This window comes from Typopeltis vanoorti, chromosome 7 (genome assembly GCF_054136105.1).
Source record: "Typopeltis vanoorti isolate ZY-2024b chromosome 7, IOZ_Tvanoo_1.0, whole genome shotgun sequence".
Taxonomy (NCBI): domain Eukaryota; kingdom Metazoa; phylum Arthropoda; class Arachnida; order Uropygi; family Thelyphonidae; genus Typopeltis; species Typopeltis vanoorti.
The window spans coordinates 2,225,710-2,243,560 of NC_143555.1; the positions used below are offsets into that span (position 1 = coordinate 2,225,710).

General features: G+C 38.3%; 1 protein-coding gene across 1 annotated transcript in view; it reads left to right on the top strand.

Annotated features, from left to right (window-relative positions):
- The window catches only part of Cad87A (cadherin 87A), a 1,045,423-nt gene that overhangs the window by 427,939 nt on the left and 599,633 nt on the right, over positions 1–17,851 (top strand). Inside the window, exons 13-14 of the mRNA XM_090395555.1 lie at positions 4,162–4,317; positions 16,186–16,350. Of these exons, the coding sequence (XP_090251681.1) occupies positions 4,162–4,317; positions 16,186–16,350 (321 nt within the window). The remainder of the gene's footprint in view (positions 1–4,161; positions 4,318–16,185; positions 16,351–17,851) is intronic.

Consider the following 17,851-nt stretch of genomic DNA (forward strand, 5'->3'; position numbering starts at 1 on the left):
TCGTACAGAGTTCTGACATTCCAAGTTGCAATTTTAAAAGTGGACACCATTTTGAGCCCAGAGATTCTTCGCACCCCTGTCCCATTTAAGGGACGCCGGGAACTTGGGGCCAATTGTAAGGGTTTGGTTTGCTCGCCATGGTGGTGGTTCTGGAGATAAGGTAGAGCAGTAGTTTCTCCGTTTGCTTTCTGATTCGCAGTATTACAGACGTACACAATATAATCATATTGCCATCTGCAAATCTCTGATCACAAGCTTTTCCATCATCATTTGGCTTCAACCTTGTGTCAGTACTGACAATGCTGCTTCCCCATGTCAGGGGCAGTGACCCCAGCAGGTGCTTATTTAATGGCGGCACTACTCGCCATGTCACCGAGTTTTCATTGGGCTTTGTGAGGTTTTAAGTGAGACAGAGTTGCCACTTCTGCTCCCCCCATGCCCTGATAGCTCAGTCGCTGTTGGTCCACGGCTGCTTATTCGCCAGATTGCTCTGCTTATATCGCAGCTAACCTCCATATCTGAAGGCTGTTCCTCGATCCGCCACCTGGGGACGCACCCGGTAGTAGTCAGCTCTTCCCCTGGATTATTATTACTATTATTTCAGGCGACTCCAGGAGTCCTTAGACTCATCGAGGGAGGCCCTAAACATCATGTCCACACAACTATGCGATTACATTCTCACAATATCTATCATACCTTGCCTTGAACTCGTTCACCGTCATAGCACCCACAACAGACTCTGGCAGCTTATTCCACTCATTTACCACTCTAAAAGTAAAGAACCCAGCTCTAACACCCCTGCTAACTACACTCTTGCCCAGCTTCCATAGGTGTCCCCTAGTTCTCCCATCACCAGTGCTGATCTCAAAAATATTCTCTGAATTAATCCTATAATTAATACTTATAGCAAAGATTTCTGCTTCTCTTCTTGCTTGGTCAATGGTATTGAAGTAGAGGAGCCAGTTGGAATTATATGGATGCTCAGGTTTAGGAAGATGACTTCAGTCTTTGTATAGCTGGATTGCAGGTGGTCAACTTACATAGAATGGAATGAGAAGTGATTTGAGGGGTTATCAGTGTTTGGAGGCTGGTAAATGCAACAGATGAAAGTTACTAAATTGGGCAAGGAAATTTTGAGTCAGAGAAGGTGAAAAGCAGAGGATTCTAAATTGTCTTTTTTCTGGCAGGCTATGTCATATTTAGGGAATGGATATAGGGTTGGTGAGATGGATAGGTGAGTAGTTGACGGAGAGATATCAGAGAGTAGTTTATTCAGGAGTAGAGTCCAAAAGATGGCCTGTGACTAGTGGTGTGCTGCAAGGTTCTGTTCTTGGACCACTACTATTTAATTTGTTCATTAATGATATATAAGAAAGGATCTGAGAGGAACAGTTCATTTGTTTGCTGATGATGCAAAGTTGGGTAGGTTAATAGTGAATGCAGATGATGTCAGAATTTTGCAGGATGATTTGGATAGATTGTAGGACTGGGCTAAGGAGAACGGATGACGATTTAATGTGGCAAAATGTAAGGTTATGCATTTTGGGATGAAAAGATTAGCAGCAGTATACCACATTGGTGGAACGGTACTCCAGGAGATTGATGAGGCCAGGGATTGAGTGTTGGTGGATAGGGAGTTGAAGTTTAGGGGACACATTGCAAAAGTGGCTAAATCAGCTCATCAAATCACTTGGCTGCTAAAAAAATACATTGATGAACAGAGACAAGCAAGTTATTGTTCCTCTGTATCGAGCCTTGATAAGACCCCATCTCAACTAGATTTGGTCACCTAGGTTTCTTCTAGATGGGGAGGAGGTGGAGAGGATCCAGATGCGAGTGACCAAGATGATAGCAGGTCTATGGAATGAACCTTGTGAGAACAGGTTGAGGATTTGTGGGTTGCAGAAATTGTTTGATAGGCAGAAGAGGGGGGATATGATTGAGATTTTCTATAGGATTAATTCAGAGGATATTTTTGAGAACAGGACTGGTGGTGGGAGGACTAGGGGGCCATCCATGGAAGCTGGGGAAGAGTGTGGTTAGTAAGGGTGTTAGAGCTAGGTTTTTTACTTTTAGAGTGGTGAATGAGTGGAATAAGCTGCCTGAGTCTGTTTTGGGTGCTATGACTGTGAATGAGTTCAAGGCAAAGTATGATAGATACTGTGTGAATGTTGAATAGTTGATAAAATGATGTTCAGGGCCTCTCTTGATGAGCCTGAGGAGCCCAACTCCAAGGAGCCTAAAGGCTCCTTGGAGTTGCCCGTAATAATGAAAATAATAATATTTCACACAGGGAGCATGTGCCTTTGTGAATGTTCTTGAATATCAACCAAGCAGTGTTCATCTCCTTTCCACCCAACTCCTCATTCCATGCTACAGCTCCAAGCTGTCTCCTGAGCTTCTCATAATCATCAGCCTTGTAGTTCCACATATACCCTTTCCTCACAGAAGTCCTCACATGGCTGACAACTACCCAGATAATCATTTCATGATCACTCTCACCAACTGAAAGGAAATTTGACACTTCATTTATAATAACATCCTTTGATGAGATGATCAAATCCAAGATCCTCAATCCTCATGTGCCCTCTGTTGCATATACCTGAGGTAGTTTTCCCTCCAAAACTCAAGAAGCTCATTTTCTTTACTTCCAATTGCTATCTCATCATCCCAGTCTATAGTGCCATAATTAAAATCAACCATAATGATCACCCTTTTCCCATTTGTTTGGTTAATTTGTTTATACATTTCCTGGTCACTACACTACCCTCCACATTACTAGATCGTACGGTAGCATCCGACAAGGCATTTCATTCTATTCGCCTCTGTCTCACACCATACTCCTCAAAACCATTAACACTAATTTTACTTTGCATCTGTACCTTGTATGGTCTTAGCTCTTTTTCTCTCATCAATAGCACTCCACTTCCCTTTTTACCTTTTCTATCTTCAAGAAATACATCACACCCTTCCATCTCTTTTCTTGTTAGGATGTCATCCTCATCCAACCATGTCTCATTTATTCCAACAATTTTTTTGTGAATGTACTCAATCACTGCAGCCATTTCATTTCATTTCCCTTGTATTTGATACTACTAGCATTTGTATACAAACATAACAGCTCATTCCCAGATCTATAACAAGTTTCACTGATACCACTTATCTGATGTGACTTCTCCATACTTTCCTGAAGCCATTTCTTTTCCTACTTACTCATCCCAGAACCCTCTTCAAATCCAACTGTTTTTTTCCCTACATCCCAGGTCATCCCACTTTCCTTTTTGTCTATGCACATCTTCATATTCTTTTGGAGCATCAACCTTTCTCGTGTTGTGTTCCCCTCTCAACCCTGAGTCTCCCTGTTTGTCTTGCACACTTATTCTTTCATTCATTACACTCATGCTACCTACTTCTTCATTCATAAGCACCACTTCAATCTCTCCTTCATTACTCCCTCACTCTCATATCACTTCTTACTTGCTCAGATTCATTCTCTGCACTCACTACACATCACCCTACCAGCAGCATCAGCAGTCTCTCCAAATGACTTGCATCAAAACCATTCAGATACAGTCCATCACTCTTATATAGTTGAATTTTATCTTCACATTCATTTTCCACATTAGCAAATTTTGATCTGCACTGAGCAAAATATAGGAAAACATCCCATCAAGGAAGGAGAAAAAAAAGACAATTTCTCCTGCATAATATATATGTGTATAGACAATATCATTTGGTTGGAAAGCACTAGGTTCCAATCCCAACTATAACAGAGTCTTCTGTCAGTACTTTCAGTTAAAGGTGAATTAGTGTCATACCAATTAAAAAAACAAAAACATGTAAAGCATACAATGCAGGTAAAGAATTAATCACCCTATCATAAGCTGTTTTAGTTTTCTAAAAAGCCAAGTTACTTGGCAGTGATAGGCCATTGAGCCTGCCACAAAAGAGAAAATTTATACCCCCCCCCCAAAAAAAAAAAGATAAGTTGGTTTACATCAAATCCTTCAAGACTGAAAAATGTAATGCCTTATTGTAAAAAAAAAAAGAAAAAAAACTTAACATTAAATTCAAGTCTCTTGAATATTTTAGTAGAATTAAAATGTTCTTGTTATTTGTGCCGCAATAATTTATTTTACTAACAATGGACATAAATTTTAGGGTTCAAATTCAGTATTCAATATCGAAATGGTTGATGACTCAAAGATATTTAATGTAGAGCCACCATTAGCTACTGGATCAACATCAGTTAGTATTAGGGTTGCAAATGGTCCACTAGATTATGAGAATCCAAACCAAAGAAAATTCATTTTATTGGTAAGTACTAACTTCAGCAATTGTGAATACTAAGGAATCTTTATGAATTTAAACAAAAATGCTGCTTCTCTTTCATTTATATAGCAAAATGTTATACATAATTTGATTAAACATTCATATTCATGAAATTTAACATAATGGTTAGAGAAGTATATGTATGTCATAATTTAGATTTCTTAAGATTATATTTAGAATTCTTAAGCATATAGTAGATCCCATACTTTTGGATTAATGAGCACTTAATTTCACATATATAGACAGAAATTTTATTATCATAAATATACATTACTTGATTTCAGTTACCTCTGCCAGTGCATGTAATATGTCTTTTCTGTGAGTGAATGTGGTCTGACTATGTTGTGTACTTTGTTATATAATTAAACTGATATACAGGGATGTTGCATGAAATTCGAGAGAGGGTGGGAGAAATCGAGTGGAACACGTTTGTAATCATTTAGTTCTAGAAAGAAAAAAAGGCAACAGTTGTGTTGATGTGAGTGCTTCTCTGAGGAAAGCAAATATGTGGAAATACACAGCAGGTGATTATGCAATACTCAGGGGAGAGAGCATGAAGCAGTAGTATGAAAAAAGGAATTGGGTTGAAAGGAAATATTGTTTGAGCCCTAATCAAGAAATGTTAAACAGCAACAATGGGTGAATGTAGTTTAAAGGTTAGGAAGGAGATTAAGGAGAACAGATGCGGTAATGATTTTTGAGATTAAACATGCACTATGGAAAAGGCAGTACAAAATGGAACACAATCATCATTTATAAGAAGAGTATAAAAGAGAAAACAAGATAAACACATTGAAGAAAAAAGAAATCTGACAACAATGGTATAATCTTTGATGGACAGCATGGATTTGCTAAAGGGAGGTCATGTTTTAGTAATCTTCTTACTTATTACAATAAAGTGACTGCTTCCTTGGACAGAGGAGAAGGATACACAGTAATATACTTGGATTTCGCAAAGGCTTTTGATAGAGTACCTCATGATAAGTTGACAGTCAAACTAGAGCAGATGGGGTTGAATATTAGATTAGTGCATTGGATTGGAGACTGGCTATCTGATAGGTATCAACAAGTTGTGTATGGGGGTGCAATATCCAGGAAAAGGAAAGTCACTAGTGGAGTGCCTCAGGGGTCTGTTTTAGGACCATTACTATTTAACTTATATATTAATGATATTGGTGAAGATTTGGATGGAGATATTCAGTTGTTTGCAGATGATGCAAAGTTGGGACGAACCATAAAGAGTAGTGAAGATGTTGTGGCCTTGCAAGAAGACTTGAATAAATTGAGTGATTGGGCAAGCAAATGGGGATGTGAGTTCAATGTTGCAAAATGTAAAGTTTTAAAATTTGGAAAACAAAGATGAGATGCAGAATTTATGCTTGGTGAGAATATATTGTTGGAAGTAGAGGAAATAAGAGATCTGGGGGTGATAGTGGATAAGGATCTAAAATTTAGGGGACACATCGCCAAAATTGTGAAGACAACACAAAGACTTCTGGGAATGATGCGGAGGACACTGACATGTAGAAGTAGGGAGATACTTGTTCCAATGTATAAGGCTTTGATTAGGCCACACTTGGACTATTGTGCCCAGATTTGGTCACCGGGTTTTCAGAAGGATGAAGAGATGTTGGAAAGGGTCCAAAGGCAACTGACTAAGGTAGTTTCTGACCTCTGGAATGTTGAGTATGAGGAAAGATTGAAAAGATGTAATTTGCAGAGTCTCGTGGAGAGAAGGAAGAGGGGAGATATGATAGAGACCTACAAGTTGGTAAGGGGTTGTTATAGGATCAATGGTGGAGAAGTTCTACAGAGAATAGTGGGAGATCAGGGGAGAACCAGAGGTCATCCCTGGAAACTGTATAAGGAGGGTGTGAGTAAGGGAGTGAGAGGCAGGTTTTTTTCGTGCAGAGTTGTGAGTGATTGGAATGCCTTGCCTGAGAGCGTGGTGTCTGCAAGTAGTTTGAATGTGTTTAAGACACTGTATGATGAGATGTGTGTGTGTGTGTAAGATAAAAGGACCTCCTAGATGAGTCTTTGACTCCATGAGGTCTTGTTTAATAATAATAATAATAATAATAATAAATCCAAATTTATGAAAATCTCAAAAGAAAACAGATCCAAGCCAGAAATATTCATAAGCAATATGAAATTTGAACATACAACAGAATACAAATATTTAGGCACCTACTTTACTGCAGATGGAAAGCAAGATAAAAAAATAAAAATAAGAACAGCTATAGCTAAAGAATCCTTCTGGAAAAATAAAGATCTGCTCAGAAGTTTTGTGAGTATCGAGACAAAGAAAAGAATGATAAGAATATTAGTATGGCCAATTTTCACATATTGAAGTGAGACTTGGGTATTCAAGAAGAGAGTAAGACAACAGATAATGGCCTTTGAAATGTGATGCTATAGAAGAGTTCTGAAAATCTCATGGACAGAACATGTGACAAATACAGATGTCCTACAGAGAATGAGAACACAGAGATCTTATTACAAGAAATGATCCAGAAAAAGATGAGATTGACAGGACATGTACTGAAAGGTTCAGCAAGACGGATACTAACAGTTTTAGAAGGAAAAATTATGGGAAAAGGATCAAGAGGTAAATAATGAAGGACATGGTGTGAAGATATAAGATCATGGACAGGATCACATGGCTATGCAGAAACAAAAAGGAAAGCCACCAACAGAGAGAACTGGAAGGACATAGTGCTGCACCCTCTCACTGATGAAGCTACATGATGATGAGGGTGTTTGGATATGTAGTCAGTAAAAGAAAAAAAAAAATACATTGTGGGATGATATCCATCCATCCATCTTCAAGGCCCACCTTTCCTAATTGAGTTGTATGTGTGTGTGTGGGGGGGGGGGGGGCTGCAGCTGCAAGAGAAACTTTCAATGGTCATGATCCTCCACAACCAAGTTCAGGTGTTCTGGTGGTACTCCCAAACGTGTCCACCCAAGGTTTTGGATATAATCTATCCAACAAGTCCTAGGCCTTCCACCCTCTGGCTTGGCAATACTTATTCTTGAATTCATTCACACTGCTTGCACTCACAAAATTCTTTCTTTCATATTTACATTGTGATCAGCATTCATTTTTTTTTCAAACAATTATGGAAACAATTACCATTTTAGTAGAACTTCAGTTTAATATAAACCAAAATAATTGCCAGAAGTTTTGACCTTCATATCAAGGTCATCATCTAGAGTACACAAAGAAACAAGCTATGTTATAATCTACATAGTATGCTAAAGCCTGCACTTTATACTGTTACTACCAATCATCACCAACTGTATTGTACCTCCTGCACAGTATTTTCTTTTCCAACACATCTTGCTTGATTTCACAGTTCATTCATTTCACTCCTACACTATTTTCTTGCTTAACCCTTGGTATGCAGTTATACATTGCTTGTGTCAGCTATTGCCTTTTGAATTTCCATGTGCTGCCAACATGTTTTCTGCTCAGCTCATCTATCCAACATAATGATGCTAACTGACTACAGAGCTTTCCACAATATTAAAGGAAGTAATCCTAATGGGAGATTTATTTGAATATGGATTGGAAAGCAGAGATAGTTTACAGAAATAAGGAGAGCAAATTTTTAGTTTTCTTAGTGTTAACTAACTTGATAACATGTTTTGGGAGCAACACAAGGTGTTAAATTGTTGGATTCGGATACTCTCATGGGATATAGTTGGGAATGAGTTATCGACACTATCACCATAGTTGAGTATAACTGTGATGTACTGGTTTCGGGGGGGGGGGGTACTCTCAGGAGAGGATATATCTTTGAAATTTAAGGCAGACAACTATGGGAGGTTCTGTAGTCAACTAACATCACTATCATGGGTTTGATGAGCTGTGTAATAAAGAGGTTGAATGATTAGGAATTGATCATGGCACAATGGGGCTACTCTATATCACTAGTTGGAGAAAATTAATAGACCAGGAATGAAAGATTGCGCCTGAAGTATCTTCAGGACTGAGGCAACTCGTGGTAAAGGTGTATCAAGCTCTCATCACTACTTCTCTTAGTATCTCCCATAATGCAAAACACATCTCCTTGCAGACATGTATGATGCTTATCCATTTCATTCCATTTCTATCCAGACCGGTTTCGACCTTTATTGAGGGCTCGTCAGTGGGAGCCAGATCCAGAGGTGGTGATACTAAGGTGGAAGCATGGAGAAGTCATATTTACCTATACGAGTTGATAAAAGGTGTCTCACCTTATTATTAAATTACTCTGGATTTAGAGAAAGATGTTGGAACATTTTTCCCACTTGGTTAGGCTATAATAAATTTAGTTTAATCCTTTATCCAAGCATAAGCAAACAAAGTTTGTGCCTGAAGTATCTTCAGGACTGAGGCAACTCGTGGTAAAGGTGGACCAAGTGTGGGGAAAAACTTCCGGCAGCAGGAATGGATGATATCACTATGTAGTTTTAAGGAATAGTTGACTATGCCCCTGACTAGTTTATACCAGTATGCTATATAACGACAAGAGCTTTACCATAGTCAGCTTACCTATCATAACCAGTTACCATATTAATCATTCACCCTCTTGCTTGTGATATAGTAGAAATCCCTTAAATTTTCTTTGATCTGATTGGCCAGTCTCCTCTCATACTGCACTTCAGTTTTGTAACTTTCCTAACTTGCATTTAATACTCCTCATTCATCTGATCATCCATTCATTCATTTCACTCCTAATAAGTTTGCCTGACCCTTGTTTAATGATAGCCTTGAAAACAGAAAAAAATTTTGACCAGTTTAAATCAGTATGATATATGCTGACAAAGAGCTCATTAAAGAATATCGATAGTTTGTTTGTGTTGAACCCTACTACTATAACCACCCACTTCATTGAATTTTCTTTGGTTGGATTGACCACTCTTCTTACTGCACTTCCTTTTTCTTCATCATGCTTTTCATTTCCTGGATTATATTTTATATTTCTCGTTCTTCTGATGACTCCCCGAACTCTACTCTTTCTTACATGTGAGGTACCTGTTCTTGGTAGAAGGGACCTCCTATTGATGGTACTATCTATATTTGTCCGTATTTTATTACATATTCTGTGCTATCTTCTCTGGAGTTTTTTTTTTTACTAATGTAAGTTACAGACCACCATCACTGATATCCAATGTCTTGTCACGGTGTTTGCCATTGTTAGATCGTGAACGAGGCCTGCCTTTACTAGACAGACACTCAATTGTGATCTAACAATGAAAGGAGCTTTAAACCAGAGAAAATACCTGTACTGCTGTTCAAAATTGTATTGGAAAGAAATAAGGAAAGGGGGTAAAGTAAAGTGTATCATATTATTATTATTTCGGGCGACTCCAGGGAGTCCTTAGACTCATCGAGGGAGGCCATCATGTCCACACAACTATATGACATTCTCACAGTATCTATCATACCTTGCCTTGAACTCACTCACCGTCATAGCACCCACAACAGACTCTGGCAGCTTATTCCACTCATTTACCACTCTAAAAGTAAAGAGCCCAGCTTCCAAAGGTGTCCCCTAGTTCTCCCACCACCAGTCCTGATCTCAAAAATATCCTCTGAATTATTCCTATAGAATCCCTTTAGCAATTTGAAGGTATCAATCATATCTCTGCTTTTCCACCTATCAACTAGTTTCTGCAACCCACAAATCTTCAACCTGTTCTCATATGGTTCATTCCATAGACCTGCTATCATCTTGGTCACTCGCCTCTGGATCCTCTCCACCTCCTCCCCGTCAAGAAGTAACCGAGGTGACCAAATCTGGGCACAGTAGTCGAGATGAGGTCTTATCTAGGCTTGGTACAAAGGTACAATAACTTGCTTGTCTCTGCTCGTCAAGGTATTTTTCAACAACCAAGTGAGTTGATCAGCTGATTTAGCTACTTTTGCAATGTGCCCTCTAAACTTCATCTCCCTATCCACCAACACTCCCAAGTCCCTGGCCTCATCAATCTCCTGGAGTACAGTTCCACCAATGTGGTATACTGCTGCTAATCTTTTCACCCCAAAATGCATAATCTTACATTTTGTCACATTAAATTGACATCCATTCTCCTTATCCCAGAACTCCAATCTATCCAAGTCATCCTGCAAGATTTTTGACAACTGCTGTTTAATCTGTTCATTAATGATATAGGGAAGGATCTACGTGGAACAGTTCATTTGTTCGCTGATGATGCAAAGTTGGGTAGGGCAATAGTGAATGCAGAAGATATCTCTTCTGCATTCACTATACCAGTCCTATATCCATTCTTCCCATATGTTGTAGTTTACGGATTAGAATTCCATGTGGTATCCTGTCAAACACCTTTGCCAGGTCTAGCAGTATCACTGTAAATCCATTACCCTTATCCAGTTCAGCCGTCACCTTGTTATAAAACTTGAGCAAGTTACTGAGGCATGATCTACCCTTCACAAAGCCATGCTGTCCCCTGTACAGTATCTCATTTTCATCAATCTATTCCCGTATTTTTCCCTTGACTACTTTCTCCAAGACCTTGACAACGACTCCTGATATGCTGATCGGTCAGTAATTTGCAACCGTGGTCTTGGATCCTCCTTTATGCAGTGAAACTATTTTCTCCTCTTTCCACACCTTCGGGACTAAACCAGACCCGAGACTCAGATTAAACAACATGGTCAAGGGCACTGATAATTCCTTAGCCGCTTCATGCAAGACCCGTGCCGGTATACCATCTAATCCCACAGATGTATTCACATTAAGGTTCTGTAATAGACTATTCACCTCCACTTCATTCATCACAATTCCCGTATAAACTAATGGTTCCTTCATTTTTTCAATGTCACCACCTGGATGATATACTTTTGCAAAGTGCGCGCTCAGTAACTCCACTATATCGACTGATTCAGTGACCTCCTTACCATCATCATTACTTAAAATCATTTTGCCGTGTACAGTTTTTTTCTTGCTTACAGCACTGTTTGAGATTCTCTTTAGCTTGCATAGCTAGTTTCCTTTCATAATTTGCTTTTGCTTTTTTTACCACACTCGTTACCCTTCTGGCCTGCACTTTATGCCGTTCATGTGCCTGCAGGTCACCCCCTTTCTTTAAATTCCCTCCACAGTTGTTTCTTTTTTTTCAGCTCTAGCTTAATGGTGTTATTCATCCATTTAACCCCTACTTGTTTTACTATTCAGACCCTAGGTATACAATCAGCCATAACCTCCTGTAAATGCTCCTTGACCACTTCCCATGCTCTATCGACGTCCAGCCCTTGCAGTTGTACATGCCATGGCACTGATGGAAGCAATCTCCTAAGCTTGTCATACTTGCCAGCACGGTAATTCCACATATACCCTGTCTTAATCGAAAATTCCACACCTTTAGTCACCTCCCAGGTCAAGACCTTATGATCACTCTCACCAATAGGTGGTAATATGGTCATATTCATTACAGTCAAATTCTCAGATGCTATTACCAGGTCAAGCACTCTCACACCCCTAGTATTTTCAATTACATGCTGTCTCAGATAGTTATCCCTTAATAATTTAATAAAATCCATTTCCTTCCTCACATGTGTCCTCTCCTCCTTCCAATCAATGTTACCATAGTTGAAATCCCCCATAATAATTACCCTCCTTTCCACTCATTTCATCAATTTGTTTATGCATATTATCTCCACTATCTATTTCATCACCTGGTCTATAGCAGCACCCAACTGTATATTTTATTCTGCCAGTCTCAATCTCACACCAAATAGCCTCAAACGAGCTCCTCTCACTATCCTGTGATACAACTTCAATTCTCCTTGGCTACAGTTCATCAGCTGTCATCAATAACACCCCTCCCCCCCATTTTATTCTCTCTGTCCCTCCTAAACACACTATAACCTACACATTCTATCTCACTAACTATATCATCTTTCGTCAGCCATGTTTCACTAATGCCAATAACCTGTGGCCAGGAAGAGCCAATCAAGGCCAAAAATTCTTCCTTCTTGTTCCTAATACTCCTGGCATTAGTATACATGAAATGCAGTGATCCCTCTGTCCCACCCCTATCTTGATGCGTTATTCTAAATGTCATATTCCCATTTTTTTGTCCTTAGTGCTGGCTTGGGTACATTATATACATTCTTACACTCAACTGTCTCACTGATGTCCGCATATTCACTCCCCCCCCCCTCTTGGTAGTTCTAGTTTCCCTGGTTCTGCACATCCATTTTCACTTCATTCAGCAACACTATTTCCTGTCTCCGCACACCAAGTCCATTTAAATGCAGGCCATCCATCTTGTATAAATCCTTTCGCCCATCAAACTCATTCCACACGTCCACGAATTCCACACCACACCGTCTGCATGACCTGCGCATAATGTAATTTGTGATTATGGCCCTCCTCCTAAACTCCTCTCTGTCATACTGCGGCAACAGACTCACCATTCTAACTCTGTCACTCCTTTCTTTCTCTACCTTTAACAATACTTTCAAGTCCCCTCTCATAAAAAATTTATCTCCTTTCAATTCATTTGTACCTGCCACAACTATCAATTCTTTCACCCTCTGTTTTTGTGCTCTAATACTCTCACTTACATCCTCAAATTTCGCACCCGGTATGTATGATTTAATTAAACTCCCATCTATCACTCCTCTTAATAACGAGTCACCATATAACACTCTTTTCTTCATTTCAGAAACTCTCGTACTCTTACGCTGTTTATTTACGTTAGCCGAATCACTCTGGAAAGAGTTTTGCAGGTGCTGTAATTGCTGCTGCGCATTTTGTATCACTGTGTGCAACCTAGATCTCACTTCCTACAAATAATTCCTCATTTTTTTTTATCATTCAAACCATTTTTTCTCTCTGTATAGTTGCTTTCACTCTTTCTTTGATCACCACTCCCATTGCTATCTTGTACATCGCAATTCCCTATCAAGCCACTATTTTCACTCACATTCTGGCTTTCTTCAACCATAACTCTCTCACAACCTGACACATACTTCAACTCCTCTCTTAGCTTACACTTTCTGCACATTCTCCCACCACTATCACTTTCAATCCAAACTCTAGCCTCATTTGGGGATGCATACATCCCACACACATCACATTGGACAAACTCTCTCACATTATTGTTTTTGAACAATGGCGTCGTATTTTTGGACACCATTATCCTACGTTGCATTGGCGCCATATTTAAATCTATGAAATGTATCATTAAATACTAAATTAAATAATGGAATTCACACCAAAACCACACAGACACAACAAGCTACCAAAATTAGGCAATATTACGTTATGATTTTAACCTATGTTCTAATTTTCAATCAAAATTATACTTAGCTTTCGGGAGCTCTCTGAAAACACAACCGACCATCTAGCCCTTTAGCGAGCAAAAATGATTGTATATCGAGTGTAAAGTGTATCATATAATTGTATATTGAGTTCATATGTATTTATTAAGTGTATATCCATTCACCCGTTGAAGGGGAAATATTGTGAAATGTTTATTGTGAAATATTTTATATGTGTAATTTAATGAGGGAAAATAATATGTGAATAATAAAATAATAAATTGAAATAGAAACAAAGAAAAATGTAATGACTAAGAGCCTTAAGATCATGACCTTGATAGGCCCATATTGGAACCTTACAAGCAAGGTTTAGCTAACTCTCTGAGAGGAGCTCTCTCATGGGTTCGCAATGAAGGAACTTGATGTGACTGTGAATGTAAGCTCCTTTGAAGAAAAAGGTAGTGGATGATCGAAAGGGAGAGAGAAGTGGAGACAGAGAGAGAGAGAGAGACACGGAGTGAGCATGGGGTAAAAAGAAAGGAGGCAGGACGTGAGGATGATCTCCGACCAGAAGGGGTAAGCTCAAGTCTAAGTGAAGCCCGAACCGTGATGTTTCCCCTTTGAAGGATCCAGAAATCCCAGACAAGCACCTCAGATGTTCCCAACCATGGCGAAATTCCAGTGCGCATAAATCTATGAGACAGGAAGGCAAAATCTGCAGTGTGAACAAGGATCTAACTAGGGTACACACATGACTCACTCATGGTGATTCAGTGAAACTGTGAGCGGCAAGAAACGGTAAGGTAATTTTGTCCTTTCTAAAGTTAAGTGAGAGCACTGAAAGAAAAGCACGTTAAGCAGTGTTGCAGAAAAGAAAACTGAAACTAATTTATTTGTTGGAGTAACTTTAAGGACATTGGACTGGTAGTCCGAAGAGCCATGTCAAGTGATTCTTGCTAAATCTAGTATGTAAATGTTACCTTGGCTGTTTCCCCAGAGATTCTTGTCTAGATAAAATTGTAATAATTACCTAAGTGCATGCTTTTATTAGGGGATGTTAAATATGTCAATTTATGAGATTTTCATAATATTATTTAAAAGTGGTTTGATCTAATTAAGATAATTGATGAATTGATTACTTCATGTTTAATGTATTCTATTAGTGTAAAATAAAACTTTATGCTTTATCATTTGGAATCCTGGTATTGAATTTGTGTTTGAGAACGACATTTGCCACTCACTAAACTATGGACCGTGACAAAGGGGAAAGAAAGATATTACAATAAGAAAGAGAAGGGGCCATGACTGCAACATTTTAGGAGAAGGCCCAAATATTTCTGAGATATAATAACTCTAACTGATGCAGTGTAAATATAAATTCATTAGGGTTTCTTACCCAGGGAAAATCTTACAATCCCTGACCACAAGGAAAGTAGTGATAAGACACATTCAGAATTAAGTAATATTAACCCCCCCCCCCCCCCAAGTACGATCTAACACCATGCAACGGGACATCCAGAAAGGGATTCCTGGTAGTCTCACACAGCTTTGGTCACTGCTTCAGCAAAATGGATGGTCCTGGATTGCCCAGCCAAGGGAAATCAATTGGCTAGTTGGCTTGCCTGCAAGTGTCAATGGTGTTGCAGTAAGTCTCCTTCCAGGTACATGACCTAAGTTTAAGTATTGTATCTGGAAAGCTCTAGGATTCCAATCCTGAGCACAGTCATTGCTTTTCTGGAAGATGAACACCCATGTGTGGTGTGTGAACTGGAACAAACTTCCTCTGAGTATGGATAATTTTTCATCCTTTAGTTTAGTAGGGATGCTCCAGCAAGCACTGCTGCAGCCCAGAAACCAAAAACATTATTGATAGCAATGAACATATCAACCTTTTAAATACTACACTCAACTTTAGAATGTTAATTTGGGAAAATGTTGCTCTTCTTCATCCAGAATGGTTTGGAAGATTGGTAGGATCTTCAAAATCAGTTAAGAACCTCCATGCAGGCATGCTCTTATAGGAGCAACAACACATCACAATCAGAGGAACTCCAATCAACTTCCATTAGGGGAATATGAATTGCAGTCCATGCACACTCTCCCTCTCTCTCTCTCTCTCTCTCTCACACACACACACACACGCACACAAATAAATAAAACTTTCACTGTTTGCATGGAGTAATATTGGAGTGGGACTGCTCAGTCTTTCAAATGAAGGGATCTTTGCTCCTAATTAAAAGACCAATGATCACAACCATAAGGAGAATCCTCATACCATAGGATGGTCAGGATTGTCATCCTTATATCTGATAGCACAGTTTCTTATAACACATAAGAAAATTGCCTTCAATCGAAAAATCAATATAAAATTATTCTCGTCATAATGAGAATTGAACTGGAGCATTTTAAAGATGAAGGTATTGTCCTATCCCTCTTACCACTGGGCTAAGGAGACATTTTAATTTGCTATTTGATAGACTTAATTTGATATATTATTCTTTCAGGTGGTTGCATTTTAATTTCATTTTTCATAGACTTAATTTGATATGCATCTATATTTTACTGTCTTACAGGTGGTTGCAAAAGAAGCTTTTACAGACCCTAAGCTTTCAAGTACTGCTACAGTGACTGTCAATATTATTGATACAAATGATAATTCACCTGTGTTTGAAAAGAATGAATATAAAGCATCAGTTATGGAAACTGCTACACCTGGAAGTGTAGTTGCTACAATTACAGTAAGTTTTTTTATTTTTTTTATGACCCGCGTATTTGGAACAATATTCTGCAAATTGCTTCCTTTTAAAAATTGTAAAGTTTCTAACAGTGAATTGATGTTTTCCGGAAGTAAACCATCAATGTCACTACTATTTTCATCATTAAGAATTGAATGAATGAATTTTGTTCATAAGTTTTTATTTGCTCAAATCTTTCTAAAACAGATATTAATATTGTGTCTAAAATGATATTGAATATCATTGTTCTAAACTTTGTTTTCTCATCAACAGCAACAATGGTGGTGTCTTCAGTTTCGTAATTAAATAATTTCTTTTTATGAACTATTCTTTTTTCTGGCTCTGTTCCTAAAAATTTTGCTAATTTTTCAGCTTGAGGCAAAGCATTTTCAAATCCTTGTGTATGGTATTGACTTATGTATCCTGTACATGATTTTAATTTATAATAGTTTTTAAATCCATATTTTTGCTTGTATAGATTTGTTTACTATGTTTATCTGATGAAGTATGTCATACCACGTTACTAACATAACTAAAAAGGAATGGTTGCAAAGTTTTTCTGCTAGTGTTAAAGATTCAGATTTGGTGGCTATATTGGTTTAATTTTCACTAAGTATTATCAGTGCATCATGTATTACATATTACTTTACATGAATAGTTAATTATTTTTGGAAGAAGCACAAGCTCTAAGGCCCTAGTGCTGGCCTTAGTTTTGGCACCCCAAGCAGGTGCCAGGTCAGCCCACCCCTTAATCCAGCACTGATTATATACTTCATTATAGCTAGAAATATTATTCAAAATAACAAAAAATTAAAGGTTATAAAAATCAAGTGGATGTTAGATCCAGCATTATTTCAAATTCAAATGTAGAAACTGAAAGTTTCGTATAAATAAATTGACCAGAGAGCTTACGGGAATACACCTGCTGGCATTTATGAGTTGTCCTAGCGTGGCCATTTAGAAAACATGAATGCTGCTCAGGCATCCATATATTTGCTTTCTAATTAATCCATTTTTGATAAGGTTTCAGTTTGTTAATGGTTCCAGTTTTAAATAGAACATAGGGGAATACTCATAATGGTTGATAACAATTTAATAAGGAAATTGTAATAACACCTATATTTAAATGTCATTTACTTTTCGTGTAGTACTATCATCATATCCTGTACATTCCTTTAGGGTACATATTGAGAATTGGATGATAATAATGACAATGTTATAAATTTAAACTATTATTATTATTATACTGGTACCTCCATGGAGTCCTGAAGACTCAATCTATCGACACAATCTATCATACCTCTCCTTGAACCCATTAACAGACAAAGCACCTCACAACTCTGGCAATCCATTCCACTTATTCACCACTCTCCAAGCAAAAAATCTAGTCCTAACCACACCTTTATTCAACTTCCAGGGATGACCCCTGGTTCTGGTTCCTCTAGCCAAGTGCTGAAACATTTCCCCTGCATCTATCCTATAAAATCCTTTATGCAACATAAAT